The 23,738-nt window shown below is 57.2% G+C and overlaps 1 protein-coding gene across 1 annotated transcript; it reads left to right on the plus strand.

The window, feature by feature from the left end:
- Positions 1–15,389: 15,389 nt before the first annotated feature.
- On the plus strand, positions 15,390–16,277 carry LOC133355503 (basic proline-rich protein-like; the record flags this gene model as incomplete). The annotated part of the gene is made up of 1 exon (XM_061572828.1): positions 15,390–16,277. A coding segment is annotated over one exon (888 nt), but the record flags the coding sequence as incomplete, so codon positions are not given.
- Positions 16,278–23,738: the final 7,461 nt, after the last annotated feature.

A 23,738-nucleotide genomic window follows, 5' to 3' on the forward strand; every position in this document is an offset into this window, starting at 1 on the left:
AATCATAGCGATGTTGATGATAGTGGTGAGGATGGTGATGATAACCATTGAAACCACGATGTTGATCATCACCACCACCATCATCACCATCATCATCCACCATCATCATCACCACCATCATCATCATCACCACCATCATCATCGCCGAAGTATAATTTCTGTCGGTGATGCCACGTGACGTTCGCGTTGGACAGATTCATAGCCCACAACAAAGACAAAGATCCCCCCTATAGCCTGAACAGACTGTAGGGGCAAGTGCTGTTAGCAAGCACCTGTGAAGGCCGAAACAGTACACGAGGGGGTGGGTGGCCAGCACCACGCCCGACCGCCTTTGTCTCCCCAGTGCAGATGTTTACACACCGCACCAGGCACTCATTTGAGGCTGAGTCGACCTAGGGGAGGCCCAGGACCGGTTTAGATAATCGTCACCGGTGTTGGCCGTGAGCGGGAATCGAACTCGGGTCGCCGGGTTCATAGCGCAGCGTAGCGCTAACCGCTGCACCACCGCTCCCCACACACACACTACACACACACGTTCACACACGCACACTAAACGACTCACATGCACGCCCTGTATACTTGCCGATTTGTGTGATCAGGGGGCGAATGTAAACCTCGCCTTGCCGTGGAGCGCAGCTGTGGGATGATGGCCTCTCTAAGGAATTCCACCCACACTCAGCGTGATGGGTCTCTATGGGTCTCTATAGGTCTCTATGGGTCTCTATAGGTCTCTATGGGTCTCTATGTATCTCTATGGGTCTCTATGGGTCTCTACGTATCTCTACAGGTATCTGGGTCTCTCTGTATCTCTATGGGTCTCTATGGGTCTCTGTGTATCTCTATGGGTCTCTATGGGTCTCTCTGTATCTCTATGGGTCTCTGTATAACTCTATAGGTCTCAATGGGTCTCTGTATCTCTATAGGTCTCTATGGGTCTCTATAGGTCTCTATGGGTCTCTATGGGTCTCTCTGTATCTCTATGGGTCTCTATGGGTCTCTGTATAACTCTATAGGTCTCAATGGGTCTCTGTATCTCTATAGGTCTCTATGGGTCTCTATAGGTCTCTATGGGTCTCTATGGGTCTCTCTGTATCTCTATGGGTCTCAATGGGTCTCTGTGTTATCTTATAGGTCTCTATGGGTCTCTCTGTATCTCTATGGGTCTCTGTGTATCTCTATAGGTCTCTATGGGTCTCTATAGGTCTCTATGGGTCTCTGTGTATCTCTATAGGTCTCTATGGGTCTCTGTGTATCTCTATAGGTCTCTATGGGTCTCTATTGGTCTCTCTGTATCTATATGGGTCTCTGTGTATCTCTATAGGTCTCTGTGTGTCTCTTATAGGTCTCTATAGGTCTCTATGGGTCTCTGTGTATCTCTATAGGTCTCTATGGGTCTCTGTATAACTCTATGGGTCTCTATGAATCTCTATAGGTCTCTATGGGTCTCTGTATAACTCTACAGATCTCTCTGGGTCTCTATGTATCTCTATAGGTCTCTATGGATCTCTATGGATCTCTATGAATCTCTATGGGTCCCTATGGATCTCTATAGGTCTCTGTGTATCTCTACAGGTCTCTATGGGTCTCTATGTATCTCTATAGGTCTCTGTATATCTATAGGTCTCTATGGGTCTCTATCTATATAGGTCTATATAGGTCTCTATGGGTCTCTATGTATCTCTATAGGTCTCTATGGGTCTCTGTATCTATATAGGTCTCTATGGGTCTCTATGTATCTCTATGGGTCTCTGTATATCTATAGGTCTCTATGGGTCTCTATCTATATAGGTCTCTATGTATCTCTATGGGTCTCTGTATATTTACAGGTCTCTATGGGTCTCTGTATCTCTATAGTTCACCAATGAACACAAACATAATCGATCTGCTCGTTTAATCCCGACAGCCCGAAGCGATTTATTTGAGGCTGAGTCAACCTACGGGTGGGCCACGCCACGCACGGCACGGCGTGGGGTTACCCGCTGGTGTCTCACACACAAAGACAAAGATCCCCCGTATAGCCTCGACAGAGTGCTGGGGCAAGTGCTGTCAGCGAGCAGCTGATGGGAGCGCGACGTCCCCCCGCCCCCCCCCCCCGCGCTAGCGCCCTCTGAGGGCCACGGCTAAGGGGCCGTCCATAAATGACGTCACGCACCTAGGGGGGGGGGGTCAGACATTTGTGACGATGTGTGACGAGGGGGCGGGGGGGTTGAGAAATATGACGTCACATGAAAATGCGCAACTTTAAATAAATATCGACAACACGTTCTACTTAATTATATATACTTTTTAATAAAAGTTTTCTCCTACAACATCATAGTGCAGCAGCGCCACATTAAATACGCACTACAATGACAATAGTTTAAAGCGATTTGAAGCATGTTTTATATTTGGGGGGGGGGGGGCAGAGCTTTGTGACGTCATATTTGAGGGAGGGGGGGGGTCTGGCTTTTTGTGACGCCACGTGACGAAGGGGGGAGGGGTGGGGGGGTCAAAAATCGTACAAAATCGCGTGACGTCATTTATGGACGGCCCCAAAACTGCCGTCTCACCGCCGCACGGAGTTTGCCCGCAACTCTCAGCCCGTGTCCACCACGCAGAGACAACCCTCACGGAGGGCCACGGCCGGTGATCTCCCAGCACACGTGTGTGTGTGTGCACGTGTGTGTGTGCATGTGCACGTGTGTGTGTGCATGTGCACGTGTGTGTATGCATGTGCAATACGTGCGCACGTGTGTGTGTGTACGTGTGTGTGTGCACGCGTGTGTGTGTGTGCACGTGTGTGTGTGCATGTCCACGTGTGTGCACACGCGCGTGTGTGTGTGCACGTGTGTGTGTGCATGTGCACGTGTGTGCACGTGTGTGTATGTGTGTGTGTGCACACGCGTGTGTGTGTGCACATGTGTGTGTGTGTGTGCACGTGTGTGTGTGTATGTGTGTGTGTGCACACGCGTGTGTGTGTGCACATGTGTGTGTGTGTGTGCACGTGTGTGTGTGCATGTGCACGTGTGTGCACGTGTGTGCACGTGTGTGCACACGTGTGTATGTGCATGTGTGTGTGTGTGCACACGCGTGTGTGTGTGCACATGTGTGTGTGTGTGTGTGCACGTGTGTGTGTGCATGTGCACGTGTGTGCACGTGTGTGCACACGTGTGTATGTGTGTGTGTGTGCACACGCGTGTGTGTGTGCACATGTGTGTGTGTGTGCACATGTGTGTGTGTGTGTGCACGTGCACGTGTGTGCACGTGTGTGCACACGTGTGTATGTGCATGTGTGTGTGTGCACACGCGTGTGTGTGCATGTGTGTGTGCACACGCGTGTGTGTGCATGTGCACGTGTGTGCACGTGTGTGCACACGTGTGTATGTGTGTGTGTGTGCACACGCGTGTGTGTGTGCACATGTGTGTGTGTGTGTGTGCACGTGTGTGTGTGCATGTGCACGTGTGTGTGTGCATGTGCAACACACACGTACACACGCGTCTCTCCCCCCCACGCGTCCCGCTCCACACGCACGAATCGCAGCCGTCACACCGACGATGCTCCACGCTGACTTCTGCATGGCGCGCCGAGGCGCCAATGCACACACACACATCATCATCATCCGACTGCCGCCTCAGCGTGCCCAGTCAGCTCACACGTCCTGTGCCTCGTGCCTCCAAGCTGCACTCGGAGTCGGAGCGAGCACGACGAGAGGAAACTTCACTTGTCGCTGCCTCGTAGCGGCGCTCGGTGGCATCGCAGCGATGTTCACGACGCACGCCGCACCACAAGGTCACTCATTTTGAGGCTGAGTCGACCTAGGGGAGGCCCAGGACCGGTTCAGATATTCGCCACCTTTGTTGATCTGTGAGCGCGCACACACACACGCACACACACACACGCGCACACACACGCGCACACACGCACACACGCACACGCGCACACACACACGCGCACACACACACGCGCACACACACGCACACACACGCACCCATCCCGAGAGAATGAGTCTTGCCAATTGTTTATTAATTCAAGCGAAGCCTTTATTATTATTATATTATTTACTAGAAGATTATTTATTGTTTCAAGGTTCACGAGAAAGACTCCGCGGAGACGTAGGAAGCGCGGGCTGCCGAGAGAGATTACATCGTCACTGCGATCCCACTCCAGTCCTGATCCCACTCCAATCCCAATCCCACTCCAATCCCAATCCCACTCCAATCTCACTCCACTCCTGATCCCACTCCAATCCTGATCCCACTCCAGTCCCACTCCAATCCTGATCCCACTCCAATCCTGATCCCACTCCAATCTCACTCCACTCCTGATCCCACTCCAATCTCACTCCACTCCTGATCCCACTCCAGTCCCAATCCCACTCCAATCCTGATCCCACTCCAGTCCCAATCCCACTCCAATCCTGATCCCACTCCAATCTCACTCCACTCCTGATCCCACTCCAATCCTGATCCCACTCCAGTCCCAATCCCACTCCAATCCTGATCCCACTCCAATCTCACTCCACTCCTGATCCCACTCCAATCCTGATCCCACTCCAATCCTGATCCCACTCCAGTCCCACTCCAATCCTGATCCCACTCCAATCCCCACTCCAGTCCCAATCCCACTCCAGTCCCAATCCAACTCCAATCTCGATCCCACTCCATCCCCGATCCCACTAAAGTCCCGATCCCACTCCAGCCCCGACCCCACTCGAGTCTGAGTAAATCCCACTCCAGTCCCGATCCCACTCCAGTCCCGATCTCACCCCAGCCCCGATCCCACTAAAGTCCCGATCCCACTCGAGTCTGAGTCTGAATCCCATTCCAGCCCGTTGTGAACCCCACACATCGATGGACCCTCACGTTTGCGGGGTTCTAGAATTCTCTTTCTCAGATTTTATTTCTTGGTGAATTTTTTTGTAACTTCCTCCGATTTTTTTATTTTCTCTCTCTCCGCACGTCCACGGAGACAAAATCAAAACATTCCCACGGGGTGTGAAGAGAGAGTTGGAGAGAGAGTGGGGGGAGAGAGCGAGTGGGTGGGGTGAGTGGCTGAGTAGGTGGCGGAGCAAGCGAGTGGGGTGAGTGAGTGGGTGAGCGGGTCAGTGGGTGAGCGAGCGAGCGAGACAGAAGAATAAAGGGTGAGTGAGTGGGGGGGAGGATTGGGAGAGTGTAAGAGGGTGAATGAGAGGGTGAGTGGGCGAGCGAGTGGGTTTATGAATTGGGGGAGTGAATGGGTGGGTGGGCGAGCGAGTGAGTGAGCGAGACAGCGAGTGGGTAGGTGAGTGAGTGATTCAGAGGGCGAGTGAGCGTGCGAGTGCGTGAGTGAGTAAGACAGGGGGTGAGTGAGTGAGCGAATGAGTGAGAGAGTTGGTGGATGGGTGAGTGGATGGATGTGTGAGTGGATGGGTGAGTGGATGGGTGAGTGGGTGGATGGGTGATTGAACGAGCGAGTGAGTAGATGGGTGAGTGAGTGGATGAGCGAGTGAGCGAATGAGTGGATGGGTGAGTGAGTGGATGGGTGAGTGAGTGGATGGGTGAGTGAGTGGATGGGTGAGTGAGTGGATGAGTGAGTGGATGGGTGAGTGAGTGGATGGGTGAGTGGATGGGTGAGTGAGTGGATGGGTGAGTGAGTGGATGGGTGAGTAGATGGGTGAGTGAGTGAGTGAGTGGATGGGTGAGTGGATGGGTGAGTGAGTGGATGGGTGAGTGGATGGGTGAGTGAGTGGATGGGTGAGTGATCAAGTGAGTGGATGGGTGAGTCAGTGGATGGGTGAGTGAGCGAGCGAGTGGATGAGTGAGTGAGTGGATGGGTGAGTGATCAAGTGAGTGGATGGGTAAGTGGATGGGTGAGTGAGTGGATGGGTGAGTGAGTGGATGGGTGAGTGATCAAGTGAGTGGATGGGTGAGTCAGTGGATGGGTGAGTGAGCGAGCGAGTGAGTCATTGTCGATGAGTGGTGTATTTGTGTATCGCGGGCAGAGAGACGCGAGTCGCTCCGAGTCTCACGCACGGCCCGGGACTGGGGGGGGGGGGGGGGCTGCGGTGGGGGGGGGCGACACCGCGGGCTTGCCCGGCTTACCTGCTGGAAACTCTGAATCATTGCACACACGCACAGACACACACACACAGACACACACACACACAGGCACACACACAGACACACACAGACACACACACACAGACACACAGACACACACAGACACAAAGATAAAAAGATCCCCCGTATAGCCTGAACAGACTGTAGGGGCAAGTGCTGTCAGCGAGCACCTATGAAGGCCGGAACGGTACACGAGGGGGGTGGGTGGCCAGCACCACGCCCGACCGCCTTTGTCTCCCTAGCGGCGATGTTTACACACCGCACCAGGTACTCATTTAAGGCTGAGTCGACCTAGGGGAGGGCCCATGACCGGTTCAGATAATCGTCACTGGTGTTAGCCGTGAGCGGGAATCGAACCCGGGTCGCCAGGTTCATAGCGCAGCGCGCTAACCGCTACACCACCGCTCCCCATACAGACACACACACAGACACACACACACACTGCCACACACACAGACACACACACAGCCACACACACAGACACACACAGACACACAGGCACACAGACACACACACAGACACACACACAGGCACACAGACACACACACACAGGCATGCACACAGACACACACACAAGCTCACACGCACACAGACACACACACAGGCACACACAGACACACACACAGGCGCACACACAGACTCACACACAGACACACACACACACACAGCCACTCACAGACACACACACACAGGCACACAGACACACACACACAGGCATGCACACACACACAGACACACACACAAGCTCACACGCACACACAGCCGCACACACACAGACACACACACACAGGCATGCACACACACAGACACACACAGGCGCACACACAGACGCACACACAGACACACACACACAGGCACACAGACACACACACAGGCACACAGACACACACACAGGCGCGCACACACACAGACACACACACAGGCACACACACAGCCACACACACACAGACGCACACACACAGGCACAGACACACAACAACAACCGCCATTCGCCACTAAGTGTCGGTGACGTCACCACGACGCTTGTGCCAGGCCATGTGCACCTTGAGGCCACGTGAAGTGTCGAACGCCCGCTGGCAGGAGGTCACAGGGCAGACCCAGGTGCCACGGGTCGACTGACTGAGATGACCGAGATGACTGGCTGACAAACACACATAGTAGTACACACACACACACAGTAGTACACACAATCTGTTTTCATTTTGAGGGAGTTAGACATAGTTCAGCTCCTAGCCAACGGGTTCCAGGGATTGCATCACCACCACCATCAGCCCCAACGAGACAGATGGACAGGCGGGAAACGAGAGACAGACAGACAGAGAGACAGACAGATAGACAGGCAGACACAGGCGGACAGAGAGACATTGAGACAGCAGACTTATAGACAGACATACAAACATACAGACAGACAGAGAGACAGAGAGAGACAGACAGACACAGAGACACAGCCATCGACAGGCAGACACAGACAGCCGGACGGTCTGAGGACCGACAAAACAAAGATAAAGACACAGATTCCCCCTATAGCCTTGATAGGATGTTGGGGCAAGTGCTGTTAGCGAACGCCAGCACGGCGGACGAGGGGGTGGGTGGCCAGCACCACGCCCGACCGCCTTTGTCTCTCTAGTGGCGATGTTTACACACCGCACCGGGTACTCATTTGCGGCTGAGTCGACCTAGGGGAGGCCCAGGACCGGTTCAGACAAATCGTTACTGATGATGGCCGTGAACGGGAATTTAACCCGGCTCGCCGGGTTCATAGCGCAGCGCGCTAACCGCTGCACCACCGCTCCCCACACACACAGACACACACACACAGACACACACACAGACACACACAGACACACAAATCCCTCACCTCCCTCCTCCTCCCATCCTCCCCTCTCTCCTGTCCCCTCTGTCTCCCCTTCACAAACAAAGGCCGCTCTGTGCAGCCGCGGCTGTCTGGCCAGTGGGCGTGTGGGGGTCTGCACGACACACACACACACAAAGACAAAGATCCCCCGTGTAGCCTTCACACACTTTCGGGGCAAGTGCTGTTCGTGAGTAGCAGCACCTATGAAGGCGGTGGGCTTGCCGGCACCACGCCCGGCCGCCTTTGTCTCCCCAGCGTCGATGTTGTTTGCGCATCACACCAGCTACTCATTTGAGGCTGAGCCGACCTAGGGGAGGCGCAGGACCGGTTCAAATGATCGTCACCGGTGGTCGTGTTGGCCGTGAGCGGGAATCGAACTCCGTGCCACAGCCGGGTTGGTAGCGCAGCGTAGCGTTAACCGCTGCGCCACCGCTCCCCACGCAGACACCGAGACGGCACGCTGCATGGTGACTGCAGCGGCTCTGTGACCCCCCCCCCCCCACTTATCTCCCCGAGGCCGTGACACAACGCAGGTACCTGCCGCTCGCCACTGCAGCGCTTGTCTGCATCATCGCACACATCACGTCACTGTGTGTCTCTCTCTCTCTCTCTGTGTCTATCTGTCTGTGTCGCTGTGTCTCTCTGTGTGTGTGTCGCTGTGTCTCTCTGTGTGTGTGTCGCTGTGTCTCTCTCTCTGTGTCTGTGTCGCTGTGTCTCTGTGTGTGTTTGTGTCTCTCTCTGTGTGTCTGTGTCGCTGTGTCTCTCTCTGTGTGTCTGTGCCTCTCTCTGTGTGTCTGTTTCGCTGTCTCTCTCTGTGTCTGTGTCGATGTGTCTCTCTCTCTGTGTCTGTGTCGCTGTGTCTGTCTCTGTGTCTTTGCACGTGTTGTGGTGGTGGTGGTTTGGGAGTGATTGGAAGGCATGGGTCAGATCAGCTCAATAACAACGGCAGGAGGCTGCTAAAGTTTTGTGCAGCCCATCGGCTTGTAATGACCAACACGCTGTTCCGGCATCGGCGCTTCCACACAACATCATGGATGCATGCCGGGTACAAGCAAGAACATCTGCTGGACTACGTAGTGACGGACCTGCGGATGCGAGCCCATGTCCTTGACACCAGGACCTACCGTGGAGCTGATCTGCCCACTGACCATCGACTTGTCATCTGTAAGATGCGCCTGCCATTCTTCCACTCCGGTGGTGGGTGTACACCCAGGACCCCATTCAACCCCATAGTGGCCTGGTCTCAGTTAGCTGATGAAAGTTGCAAGCGAGAATTTAATCATCGCTTGCAGCTGGGTTGGCATCGTCCCCCACTCCTCCTGATGTCGAGGGTAAATGGGCGAGGTTTAAGACTGTGACTCATGCAGCTGCAATGGCTGTTTTGGGTACTCGGTCCAGACCTCCCCAGAGACCTTGGCTGACAGAGGAGGTGTTCAGGCTGGCTGAGAAAAAGCGACAGGCCCACTCTCATCGCCTACAGCATCCCACGTCAGAGAATGAGGAGGCTTACCGCAGCCTTCGCTCGGAGGTTCGGAGAACCGTGAGGCGCTGCAAGGATGGGTGGTGGTCGCGGGTTGCTGAGGAGATGGAGTATGCCTCAATGTCTCTTTAACTCCATCAAAAAAGTAACCTGCAGCGCCACACCTATTACCATCATTAGGGGAAAGAGCAGTGATTCAATCTCCGACCCCCAGGAACAAGTTTGCAGCTTTGCTGAGCATTTCTGTGAAGTCCTGGGGGAGGGGAAATCCTTCAGCCTGGAAAACACCGTGGGACAAAGTGGGGATGACCCTGCTGAGGCTGCGGTGCCTCAAATATCGGAAGAAGAACTCACCCCCTTTGAGTGGCTGTCTGAGGTGCCATCTGTTGAGGAAGTACTGAAGCGATCCGGAGTCTGAGACCAGGAAAGGCACCGGGCAGAGATGATCTCCCAAGCAAAATGCTGAGGGAGGGTGGCGTTTGTGCACAGACTACTCTACAAGACATAATTACAACAATCTGGACCACTGGACGGGTTCCGCAAGATTGGAAGGATGCCCTGGTGGTCCCCCTCTTTAAGAAAGGGGACCGCACAGATTGTAACAACTACAGGGGCATCTCACTCAGTGTGCCAGGAAAGGTCCTGGCAAGGATGCTGAGGAGAGGCTTGCGGAGCCCCAATGCGGTTTCAGGAAAGGGCGGTCATGCACAGATGCCATATTTTCTGTCCGTCTGCTACAGCATAGGTGTAGGGAATTCCAACAAGACCTACATCTCTGCTTTATTGACCTGGTCAATATGATACCATCAGTAGGCCTGGGCTCTGGGTTGTTTTTCGTGCTTTCAGAGTCCCTGACCCTCTGCTCAAGATCATTAAGGACCTTCATGATGGTGAGCGGGCCCGGGTAAAAATACGTGGCCGAGAGTAGGAGCCATTCCCTGTTCACCTTGGGGTGCGACAGGGATGTCCTCTGGCTCCCACATTATTAAACATCTATTTCGCTCACGTAGTTCGTGAAGCCTTCAGCATCTGTACCGAAGGAATGTCCATCTGGTATAGATACAATGAGAGGCTGATCGATGCCCGAGTGCGGTCAAGGGATGTCTCCCTATTGCTCAACCATGTTACGTATGCCGATGATCTAGTGATTGCTGCTCACTCAGAAGAGGAATTGGGGGCGCTGCTGCTGAACCTGGAGCTTGCCACTATACCATCAGCCCCACCAAAACTAAGCACCTGCCTGGGTATTTTGTACCATCGGACACTCCACCCCCACAACTCCCAATTGGTAATGGGGCAGTTGTGGAAAGAGTAGAGAGTTTCCCATACCTGGGCAGTGTGCTCATGACCAGCTCCGGTTTAACAGCAGATGTCTCACTCCGAATCAGTCGAGCGGCAATATCTTTTCATCGGTTGCGTAACGCTGTGTTGAAGCTACCTGGTCTGTCGCTCTGCACGAAGCTTCAGATCTTCTCGGTCACAGTCAATCCATCCCTGCTCTATGATTGCGAAACGTGGACCCCCCCTAATGGAACATCTTCGCCGGTGAGAAACATTTAGGCTGGCCTGCCTACGATCCATCCTGGTTTTAACGAGGCTGGATTGTGTGAGCTCACAAATCCTCGAAATATCTGGACAAAGTCCCATCGGTGAGCTCCTCCGGCAGGCAAGGCTGCGTTGGCTGGGTCATGTAGCCCGCATGCCCAGCCACCGCATGCCTAAACAGCTTTTGTTCGGCCGGATTAAGGGGGCAAAACGGGCGCGGCACGGGCTAGAGAAGAGATGGAGTGATGTTGTACAGGAGGACGTGGAGCTGAGTGGACTTGCCGATGACTGGTACCAGCGGTGTCAAGATCGGCCTCAGTGGAGGAGGTTCGTGAAGGACGCTACTGGGCAGTTGGTGGCAGTCGCCCTCCAACAACGGAGGGCGGAGGCGCGACGCTCACAACAACAATCGAAGTGCCGGGTGGTTAAAGCACAGCAAGTTGGCACAGTCAAAGGCACAGGTGGTGCATCAGCCAGTCGTCTCAGTCATCTCAGTCAGGCGGCCCGTGGCACCTGGGTCTGCCCCGTGACCTCCTGCCAGCGGGCGTTCGACACTTCACGTGGCCTCAAGGTGCACTTAGCCTGGCACAAGCGCCGTGGTGACGTCACCGCCCCCCACACACACACACAGACACCCCCCCCCCACACACACAGACAGACACCCCCCCCCACACACACAGACACCCCCCCACACACACAGACACCCCCCACACACACACACAGACACCCCACACAGACAGACACCCCCCACATACACACAGCCGCACACACACAGACACACACACACAGACACACACACAGGCGCACACACACACACAGACACCTCCACACACACACAGACACACACACAGACACCCCCCCCCACACACACACAGACATACACACAGACACCCCACACACACACAAGACACCCCCCCACACACACACACACAGACACCCCACACACACACACCCCCACACACACACAGACACCCCCCCACACACACACACACAGACACCCCCCACACACACACAGACACCCCCCCCACACACACACAGACACCCCCCCCACGCACACACACAGACACCCCACACACACAGACAGACACCCCCCCCCCACACACACACAGACGCACACACACACACAGACACCTCCACACACACAGACACCCCCCACACAGACACACCCCCCCCCCCCCCACACACAGACACCCCCCCCACACACACAGACACACACACAGATAAACGCACGCGAGTTGGTGATGTCTACTCCAGACATTTATCACCACCGAACTGACGGGGCGAGTTTGGCGCCGTGGATGGATGGATGGGGGGGTGGCGGGGGGGGTAACAGCTCAGACGTGTTCCCTCCCGAGAGCCGAATGGCCACTCCAAATAAATCAACAACAACAACAAACAAACAAACATCAATCAGCCACCTTCTTCTCGACCAGCAAACCCGTGACGTCGATCCGATACGAACGGAAACTTTCGCCCGTCGCGTTTGCCGCGGTTCCCAATCGTAAGAATATTCATCCTGGAGAAACCCGATGAGCCGTGAAGCACTTTGTCACAGATGTCCAGTATCGCAGATCGATTGGGACAGACATCGATCCCTCCAGGGGCTGATGTCCACACTCGTGCGAGGAGAGAACACCGCAATCAGAGCAATCACCTCGCCGCGATGTCTAGGAGATGTTAACTACCTCGCCTGGTATACAGGAGGTCGTGGGTTCGATCCCGACCCTGACGCCTGCTGCTGCTGTATATTTGGAGTTTGCGTGTCTCTCTCTCATCATAATCACGGTGGCTAGGAGATGTTAACTACCTCGCCTGGTGTACAGGAGGTCGTGGGTTCGATCCCGACACTGACGCCTGCTGCTGCTGTATATTTGGAGTTTGCGTGTCTCTCTCATCATCACCACGGTGGCTAGGAGATGTTAACTACCTCGCCTGGTATACAGGAGGTCGTGGGTTCGATCCCGACCCTGACGCCTGCTGCTGTATATTTGGAGTTTGCGTGTCTCTCTCATCATCACCACGGTGGCTAGGAGATGTTAACTACCTCGCCTGGTGAACAGGAGGTCGTGGGTTCGATCCCGACCCCTGACGCCTTCTGTATATTTGGAGTTTGCGTTGCCTTTCTCTCCCCGTGGTCGCGTGGATTTGCCTCTGGGTCCTTCGGTTTTTTTCTCCCTCCACATGTAGAATGAATGTCACGCGCGTTCAGCGTGTTTCGCTGTTACTATAAATTTCCACACGACGACAAGGATGATGAGCCACTTCGTTGAGCGATGATTCGTGGTGACCAGGTCGCTTCTGAATGAACAGCTACATAGCTCAGTGGGCCTTACCTCGTCAAACAAACACATTGTCCTGCGGAGGGAGCTGGTAGGAACGTTGGGTTGCTCGGTCGATGGTCAGGGTCAACGGCGGCGTGGTGTATTCCGCAAATATGCCCGACTGTGAGGGCGGGCACAAGCCGGCGTGAGTAGGTTAAACGTTGCGTTTTATAAGGGCACCACGGGGTGACCAGCCCCTCCCCACCCAGCCCCACCCCTCCCACCCCCCACCCAGCCCCACCCTCCCCACCCAGCCCCTCCCCACCAGCCCCTCCCCACCCAGCCCCTCCCCACCAGCCCCTCCCCACCCAGCCCCTCCCTCCCCACCCAGCCCCTCCCTGCACGACGGACACAATCCCCTGTGGGCTGGTGTAACCAGGAGGTTCCCACCAGTAAAACACCGATTTGTTTTAGTCGTAATAGTTGAACTTAATCTCGTCGCCGAGAACGTGCAACTCGCTGTCAGTAGTCCACACTTCCCAACTTTTTCTCTCCTAACCCTCCCGCGTCCAGTTTAATATTGTTTTCGTGTAACAACAACAACAATAACAACAACAACAACAGATGATAATGATGACGATGATGAAAAAACTTTGTTTAAAAAAACTACAAAGCGGAGAGAAAATGAGCGAGTGCCGAGATCAGATCTCAAGCGACCCGCGAGGGCTGCGCGGTGGCGACAACAACAACAACAGCGATGGTTGTTGTTGACGATGTTGTTGTTGTTGTTCAGGAGGGCTTCAGCACAGAGAGAGCCCGCGGCGTGACGCTCGCTGCTGCCCCTCCTGCTGCTGCTGCTGCGGTGAAGGAGTGTTTGCCATACGGCCTCTGTGGGTCTCTATGGGTCTCTATGTATCTTTATGGGTCTCTATGTATCTCTATGGGTTTCTACAGGTCTCTATGTATTTCTATGGGTCTGTGTATCTCTATGTATCTCTATGGGTCTCTATAGGTCTATGTGTGTCTCTATGGGTCTCTATGTATCTCTATGGGTCTCTATGGGTCTCTGTGTGTCTCTATGGGTCTCTATGTATCTCTATGGTTCTCTATGGGTCTCTGTGTGTCTATATGGGTCTCTATGTATCTCTATGTATCTTTATGGGTCTCTATGGGTCTCTATGTATCTCTATGGGTCTCTATGTATCTCTATGGGTATGTGTATCTCTATGTATCTCTATGGGTCTCTATAGGTCTATGTGTGTCTCTATGGGTCTCTATGTATCTCTATGGGTCTCTATGGGTCTCTATGTATCTCTATGTATCTCTATGGTTCTCTATGGGTCTCTGTGTGTCTCTATGGGTCTCTATGTATCTCTATGTATCTTTATGCGGCACTATGGGTCTCTATGTATCTCTATGGGTCTGTGTATCTCTATGTATCTCTATGGGTCTCTATAGGTCTATGTGTGTCTCTATGGGTCTCTATGTATCTCTATGGGTCTCTATAGGTCTCTGTGTGTCTCTATGGGTCTCTATGTATCTCTATGTATCTTTATGGGCCTCTATGGGTCTCTATGTATGTCTATGGGTCTCTGTGTATCTCTACGTATCTCTATGTGTATCTATGGGTTTACGACAGGGTGTATTTATCGTTGCATCGCCACGATCACACTCCTGTGGTTGTTGGTCTTTGATTGAAGTGGTGGTGACGCCAGCACAGCGCTTGTCGTGCCAGGCTAGGTGCACTTTGTGGGAGGCACGCGGCTGCTGGCAGGAGGTGACGAGACAGACCCAGGGCTTGACTCACTGAGGTGGCCGGCAGACGACAACTCATCCACACATAGCGCCACCACCAGCACCACCACCATCACCACCACCATAACCATAACCACATCCACCACCACCGCCACCACCACCGCCACCACCACCACCGCCACCACCACTATCACCACCACCATAACCATAACCACATCCACCACCACCGCCACCACCACCGCCACCACCACCACCACCACCATAACCATAACCACATCCACCGCCACCACCACAACCACAACCATAACCGCAACCACCACCGCCACGACCACATCCACCACCATAACCACCACCACCACCACCACCATAACCTCAACCATAACCACCACCACCGCTACCACCACCAGAACCACCGCCACCACCACCGCCACCACCACCGCCACCACCACCGCCACCACCACCACCACCGCCACCACCGCCACCACCACCGCCACCACCGCCACCACAACCACCACCGCCACCACCACCGCCACCACCACCGCCACCACCGCCACCACCACCACCGCCACCACCACCACTACAGCCACCACCACCGCCACCACCGCCACCACCGCCACCACCGCCACCATCGCCACCACCGCCACCACCACCACAACCGCCATCACCACCACAACCGCCACCACCGCCACCACCGCCACCACCACCACCACCACCGCCACCACCACCACCGCCACCACCACCACCGCCACCGCCACCACCACCGCCGCCACCACCACCACCGCCACCACAACCACCACCACCGCCACCACCACCACCACCGCCACCACCACCACCACCACCGCCACCACCGCCACCACAACCACCAGCACCGCCACCACCACCGCCACCACCACCACCACCACCGCCACCACCGCCACCACAACCACCAGCACCGCCACCACCACCGCCACCACCACCACCACCACCGCCACCACCGCCACCACAACCACCACCACCGCCACCACCGCCACCACCGCCACCACCGCCACCACAACCGCCACCACCGCCACCACCGCCACCACCGCCACCACAACCACCACCACCGCCACCACCGCCACCACAACCACCACCACCGCCACCACCACCACCGCCACCACCGCCACCACCGCCACCACAACCACCACCACCGCCACCACCACCACCGCCACCACCGCCACCACCGCCACCACAACCACCACCACCGCCACCACCGCCACCACCGCCACCACAACCACCACCACCGCCACCACCACCACCACCGCCACCACAACCACCACCACCACCACCGCCACCACCGCCACCACCGCCACCACAACCACCACCACCGCCACCACCACCACCACCGCCACCACGCCACCACAACCGCCACCACCGCCACCACCACCACCACCACCGCCACCACCGCCACCACAACCACCACCACCGCCACACCACCACCACCACCGCCACCACCACCACCACCGCCCACCACCACCACCACCCACCGCCACCACAAACCACCAGCACCGCCACCACCACCGCCACCACCACCACCACCACGCCACCACCGCCACCACAACACCACCACCGCCACCACCGCCACACCGCCACCACAACCACCACCACCGCCACCACCACACCACCGCCACCACCGCCACCACCGCCACACAACCACCACCACCGCCACCACCACCACCACCGCCACACCGCACCCCCGCCACCACAACCACACCACCACCGCCACCACCACCACCACCGCCACCACAACCACCACAACCACCACCACCGCCACCACCGCCACCACAACCACCACCACCGCCACCACCGCCACCACCGCCACCACAACCACCACCACCGCCACCACCACCACCACCGCCACCACCACCGCCACCACCGCCACCACCGCCACCACAACCACCACCACCGCCACCACCGCCACCACCGCCACCACAACCACCACCACCGCCACCACCACCACCACCGCCACCACCGCCACCACCACCACCACCACGGCCACCACCGCACAGCGTGTGTTGATCTCTCGCGGTTGCCCAGCCGCTGTGGCTCCCTCCCGCGCGTCTCTTCCTCGCCGGAGGGTTGTTGTCCGACGTTTCGCCCCACGCGCCGGGGAGCTTGTTCAGGAAGTGAATCGAGCGGCTAAACTCTCCTCGCCTAGAGGTTATCGAGAGCGGTGGCGCAGCGGTTAGCGCCACGCTGCGCTACGAACCCGGCGACCCGAGTTCGATTCCCACTCACGGCCACCAACACCCAGTGACGATTATCTGAACCGGTCCTGGGCCTCCTCCCCTAGGTCGACTCAGCCTCAAATGAGTTCCTGGCGCGATGTGTAAACGTCGCCACTGGGGGAGACAAAGGCGGCCGGGCGTGGTGCTGGCTACACCACCCCTTGGTGTGCCACAGTGCCAGCCTGCATAGGTACTACTCGCTAGAGCACAAACACAAAGACAGACACACAACTACAGACACACACAACGACAAACACACAACGGCAAACACTTGAAGCAAGGCACCGATGGGCAATGGAGCGTTGTCTAGGAGGACAGGCAGACACTGCGTCGCTATGGAGACAGCCAGATGTCTCCGTTGCTATGGAGACAGCCATATGTCCTCGTTGCTATGGAGACAGCCAGATGTCCTCGTCGCTATGGAGACAGCCAGATGTCCTCGTCGCTATAGGGACCAGCAGATATCCTCGTTGCTATGGAGACAGGCAGATGTCCTCGTTGCTATGGAGACAGGCAGATGTCCTCGTTGCTATGGAGACAGGCAGATGTCCTCGTTGCTATGGAGACAGCCAGATGTCCTCGTTGCTATGGAGACCGGCAGATGTCCTCGTCGCTATGGAGACAGCCAGATGTCCTCGTCGCTATGGAGACAGTCAGATGTCCTCGTTGCTATGGAGACAGCCAGGTGCCATTGTCGCTATGGAGACAGCCAGATGTCCTCGTTGCTATGTAGACAGCCAGATGTCCTCATCACTATGGAGACAGCCAGATGTCCTCGTTGCTATGGAGACAGCCAGATGTCCTCGTCGCTATGGAGACCGTCTAGGAGGCGAGGCAGATGCCGCAGCACTCGAAGCAGATCTCGAGGCAGTCGGACGAGTCGCAGCAGCCCTCGAGCAGCCCGCAGTCACAGTCGCACTCCTCCCCGCCACACTCCTCTCCTCCCCCCCCTCCCCCCACTCCCCCTCCTGCTGCTGCTGCTGCCCCCCCTGCTGCCGCTGCTGCAGCCGTGCAGCAGCAGCAGCAGCAGGCGGCACTGGCTCCACCACCACCGGCTCCGCCGCCACCACCACCACCACCGCCGCCGCCGCCACCGCCACCGCCACCACCGCCACCGCCGCCACCACCGCACTCGCAGACGAGTCGGCAGAGAGTGAGGAACTCGCAGAAGAGGCAGGCGAGGATGCAGCGAGCGCAGCAGTCTGTGTGCGCGGAGGGGGGAGGGGGGGAGAACGGCGGAGGGGTTAGCGGGGTCAGTGGGTCAACAGGCTGGGTCGGTGAGTGGGGCAGTGAGTGGTGGGTCGGTGAGTGGGGCAGTGAGTGGTGGGTCGGTGAGTGGGGCAGTGAGTGGTGGGTCGGTGAGTGGGGCAGTGAGTGGGTGGGGGTCAGTGTCTCTGGGTAAGTGGTGGGTCGGTGAGTGGAGCAGTGAGTGGGTGGGTCGGTGAGTGAGGCAGTGAGTGGTGGGTCAGTGAGCGAGGCAGTGAGTGGTGGGTCAGTGAGCGGGGCCAGCAGTTCAAGTCGGTGGAGCAGTCGGTCAGTGAGTGGATGAGTCGGTGGACGAGTCAGCCGGCGGGTCAGTGAATGGGTGAGTCAGTGAATGGGTGAGTCAGTGGATGGGTGAGGCAGTGGATGGGTGAGGCAGTGGATGGGTGAGGCAGTGGATGGGTGAGTCAGTGGATGGGTGAGGCAGTGGATGGGTGAGGCAGTGGATGGGTGAGGCAGTGGATGGGTGAGGCAGTGGATGGGTGAGGCAGTGAATGGGTGAGTCAGTGGATGGGTGAGTGAGAGGATGGGTGAGTGAGTGGATGGGTGAGTGAGTGGATGGGTGAGGCAGTGGATGGGTGAGCGAGTGGATGGGTGAGGCAGTGGATGGGTGAGGCAGTGGATGGGTGAGTGAGTGGATGGGCGAGTGAGTGGATGGGTGAGTGAGTGGATGGGTGAGGCAGTGGATGGGTGAGGCAGTGGATGGGTGAGCGAGTGGATGGGTGAGCGAGTGGATGGGTGAGTGAGTGGATGGGTGAGTGAGTGGATGGGTGAGTGAGTGGATGGGCGAGTGAGTGGATGGGTGAGGCAGTGGATGGGTGAGTGAGTGGATGGGTGAGGCAGTGGATGGGTGAGGCAGTGGATGGGTGAGCGAGTGGATGGGTGAGCGAGTGGATGGGTGAGTGAGTAGATGGGTGAGTGAGTGGATGGGTGAGTCAGTGGATGGGTGAGTCAGTGAATGGGTGAGCCAGTGGATGGGTGAGTCAGTGGATGGGTGAGGCAGTGGATGGGTGAGTCAGTGAATGGGTGAGTGAGTGGATGGGTGAGTCAGTGGATGGGTGAGCGAGTGGATGGGTGAGCGAGTGGATGGGTGAGTGAGTGGATGGGTGAGTGAGTGGATGGGTGAGTGAGTGGATGGGTGAGTGAGTGGATGGGTGAGTGAGTGGATGGGTGAGTCAGTGGATGGGTGAGGCAGTGGATGGGTGAGTCAGTGGATGAGTGAGTGAGTGGATGGGTGAGTCAGTGAATGGGTGAGGCAGTGGATGGGTGAGTCAGTGGATGGGTGAGTGAGTGGATGGGTGAGTCAGTGAATGGGTGAGGCAGTGGATTGGTGAGGCAGTGGATGGGTGAGGCAGTGGATTGGTGAGGCAGTGGATGGGTGAGTCAGTGGATGGGTGAGTGAGTGGATGAGTGAGTCAGTGGATGGGTGAGTCAGTGGATGGGTGAGGCAGTGGATGGGTGAGTGAGTGGATGGGTGAGGCAGTGGATGGGTGAGTGAGTGGATGGGTGAGCGAGTGGGCCACTGGGACCAACGGATTGTTCAGTGGCTGAGTGGCTGAGTGAGTGAATTGGTGGTGGGTCGCTGGGTGGTGAGTGGGTGGGTGGGTGGGTCAATGGGTCAGTGGGTGAGTGGGTGAGTGGCTGAGTGAGTGAATTGGTGGTGGGTCGCTTGGTGATGAGTGGGTGGGTGGATCAGTGGGTCAGTGGCTGAGTGGCTGAGTGAGTGAATTGGTGGTGGGTCGCTGGGTGGTGAGTGGGTGGGTGGGTCAGTGGGTGAGTGGGTGAGTGGCTGAGTGAGTGAATTGGTGGTGGGTCGCTGGGTGATGAGTGGGTGGGTGGATCAGTGGGTCAGTGGCTGAGTGGCTGAGTGAGTGAATTGGTGGTGGGTCGCTGGGTGGTGAGTGGGTGGGTGGGTCAGTGGGTGAGTGGCTGAGTGGCTGAGTGAGTGAATTGGTGGTGGGTCGCTGGGTGGTGAGTGGGTGGGTGGGTCAGTGGGTGAGTGGGTGAGTGGCTGAGTGAGTGAATTGGTGGTGGGGTCGCTGGGTGATGAGTGGGTGGGTGGATCAGTGGGTCAGTGGCTGAGTGGCTGAGTGAGTGAATTGGTGGTGGGTCGCTGGGTGGTGAGTGGGTGGGTGGGTCAGTGGGTGAGTGGCTGAGTGGCTGAGTGAGTGAATTGGTGGTGGGTCGCTGGGTGATGAGTGGGTGGGTGGATCAGTGGGTCAGTGGCTGAGTGGCTGAGTGAGTGAATTGGTGGTGGGTCGCTGGGTGGTGAGTGGGTGGGTGGGTCAGTGGGTGAGTGGCTGAGTGGCTGAGTGAGTGAATTGGTGGTGGGTCGCTGGGTGGTGAGTGGGTGGGTGGGTCAGTGGGTGAGTGGGTGAGTGGCTGAGTGAGTGAATTGGTGGTGGGTCGCTGGGTGATGAGTGGGTGGGTGGATCAGTGGGTCAGTGGCTGAGTGGCTGAGTGAGTGAATTGGTGGTGGGTCGCTGGGTGGTGAGTGGGTGGGTGGGTCAGTGGGTGAGTGGCTGAGTGGCTGAGTGAGTGAATTGGTGGTGGGTCGCTGGGTGATGAGTGGGTGGGTGGATCAGTGGGTCAGTGGCTGAGTGGCTGAGTGAGTGAATTGGTGGTGGGTCGCTGGGTGGTGAGTGGGTGGGTGGGTCAGTGGCTGAGTGGCTGAGTGAGTGAATTGGTGGTGGGTCGCTGGGTGGTGAGTGGGTGGGTGGGTCAGTGGGTGAGTGGGTGAGTGGCTGAGTGAGTGAATTGGTGGTGGGTCGCTGGGTGATGAGTGGGTGGGTGGATCAGTGGGTCAGTGGCTGAGTGGCTGAGTGAGTGAATTGGTGGTGGGTCGCTGGGTGGTGAGTGGGTGGGTGGGTCAGTGGGTGAGTGGCTGAGTGGCTGAGTGAGTGAATTGGTGGTGGGTCGCTGGGTGATGAGTGGGTGGGTGGATCAGTGGGTCAGTGGCTGAGTGGCTGAGTGAGTGAATTGGTGGTGGGTCGCTGGGTGGTGAGTGGGTGGGTGGGTCAGTGGGTGAGTGGCTGAGTGGCTGAGTGAGTGAATTGGTGGTGGGTCGCTGGGTGGTGAGTGGGTGGGTGGGTCAGTGGGTGAGTGGGTGAGTGGCTGAGTGAGTGAATTGGTGGTGGGTCGCTGGGTGATGAGTGGGTGGGTGGATCAGTGGGTCAGTGGCTGAGTGGCTGAGTGAGTGAATTGGTGGTGGGTCGCTGGGTGGTGAGTGGGTGGGTGGGTCAGTGGGTGAGTGGCTGAGTGGCTGAGTGAGTGAATTGGTGGTGGGTCGCTGGGTGATGAGTGGGTGGGTGGATCAGTGGGTCAGTGGCTGAGTGGCTGAGTGAGTGAATTGGTGGTGGGTCGCTGGGTGGTGAGTGGGTGGGTGGGTCAGTGGGTGAGTGGCTGAGTGGCTGAGTGAGTGAATTGGTGGTGGGTCGCTGGGTGATGAGTGGGTGGGTGGATCAGTGGGTCAGTGGCTGAGTGGCTGAGTGAGTGAATTGGTGGTGGGTCGCTGGGTGGTGAGTGGGTGGGTGGGTCAGTGGGTGAGTGGCTGAGTGGCTGAGTGAGTGAATTGGTGGTGGGTCGCTGGGTGGTGAGTGGGTGGGTGGGTCAGTGGGTGAGTGGGTGAGTGGCTGAGTGAGTGAATTGGTGGTGGGTCGCTGGGTGATGAGTGGGTGGGTGGATCAGTGGGTCAGTGGCTGAGTGGCTGAGTGAGTGAATTGGTGGTGGGTCGCTGGGTGGTGAGTGGGTGGGTGGGTCAGTGGGTGAGTGGCTGAGTGGCTGAGTGAGTGAATTGGTGGTGGGTCGCTGGGTGATGAGTGGGTGGGTGGATCAGTGGGTCAGTGGCTGAGTGGCTGAGTGAGTGAATTGGTGGTGGGTCGCTGGGTGGTGAGTGGGTGGGTGGGTCAGTGGGTGAGTGGCTGAGTGGCTGAGTGAGTGAATTGGTGGTGGGGTCGCTGGGTGATGAGTGGGTGGGTGGATCAGTGGGTCAGTGGCTGAGTGGCTGAGTGAGTGAATTGGTGGTGGGTCGCTGGGTGGTGAGTGGGTGGGTGGGGTCAGTGGTGAGTGGCTGAGTGGCTGAGTGAGTGAATTGGTGGTGGGGTCGCTGGTGGTGAGTGGGGTGGGTGGGTCAGTGGGTGAGTGGGGTGAGTGGCTGAGTGAGTGAATTGGTGGTGGTCGCTGGGTGATGAGTGGGTGGGTGGATCAGTGGGTCAGTGGCTGAGTGGCTGAGTGGAGTGAATTGGTGGTGGGTCGCTGGGTGGTGAGTGGGTGGGTGGCTCAGTGGGTGAGTGGCTGAGTGGCTGAGTGAGTGATTGGTGGTGGGTCGCTGGGTGGTGAGTGGGTGGGTGGCTCAGTGGGTGAGTGGCTGAGTGGCTGAGTGAGTGAATTGGTGTGGGTCGCTGGGGTGGTGAGTGGGTGGGTGGCTCAGTGGGTCAGTGGGGTGGGTGGCTGAGTGAGTGAATTGGTGGTGGGGGTCCGCTGGGTGGTGAGTGGGTGGGTGGATCAGTGGGTCAGTGGCTGAGTGGCTGAGTGAGTGAATTGGTGGTGGGTCGCTGGGTGGTGAGTGGGTGGGTGGTTCAGTGGGGTGAGTGGGCTGAGTGGCTGAGTGAGTGAATTGGTGGTGGGTCGCTGGGTGATGATGGGTGGGTGGATCAGTGGGTCAGTGGCTGAGTGGCTGATGAGTGATTGGTGGTGGGTCGCTGGGTGGTGAGTGGGTGGGTGGCTCAGTGGGTGAGTGGCTGAGTGGCTTAGTGAGTTGATTGGTGGGTGGGTCGCTGGGTGGTGAGTGGGTGGGGTGGCTCAGTGAGTGAGTGGCTGAGTGGCTGAGTGAGTGAATTGGTGGTGGGGTCGCTGGGTGGTGAGTGGGGGGGTGGTCTCAGTGGGTCAGTGGGTGAGGTGGCTGAGTTGAGTGGAATTGGTGGTGGGTCGCTGGGTGGTGAGTGGGGTGGGTGGGTCAGATGGTTCAGTGGGCTGAGTGTCTTGAGTGAGTGAAGTGGGTGGTGGGGTCGCTGGTGGTGAGTGGGGTGGGTGGGTCAGTGGGTGAGTGGCTGAGTGGCTGAGTGAGTGAAATTGGTGGTGGGTCGCTGGGTGGTGAGTGGGTGGGTGGCTCAGTGGGTCAGTGGCTGAGTGGGTGGGCTGTCATTTGGTGAGTCAGCTGATCATCTGACACATCACTTTGGCCGGTGGGTCACAGAGAGAGGGAGGGGGGGAGGGGGGGTGAAGGGAGCCGTGTTTGGTGTCGAGTCAGTGAAGCTCTC

The sequence above is a fragment of the Lethenteron reissneri genome, chromosome 51 (genome assembly GCF_015708825.2).
Source record: "Lethenteron reissneri isolate LAM-NWPU_2019-01 chromosome 51, ASM1570882v1, whole genome shotgun sequence".
Taxonomy (NCBI): Eukaryota; Metazoa; Chordata; class Hyperoartia; order Petromyzontiformes; family Petromyzontidae; genus Lethenteron; species Lethenteron reissneri.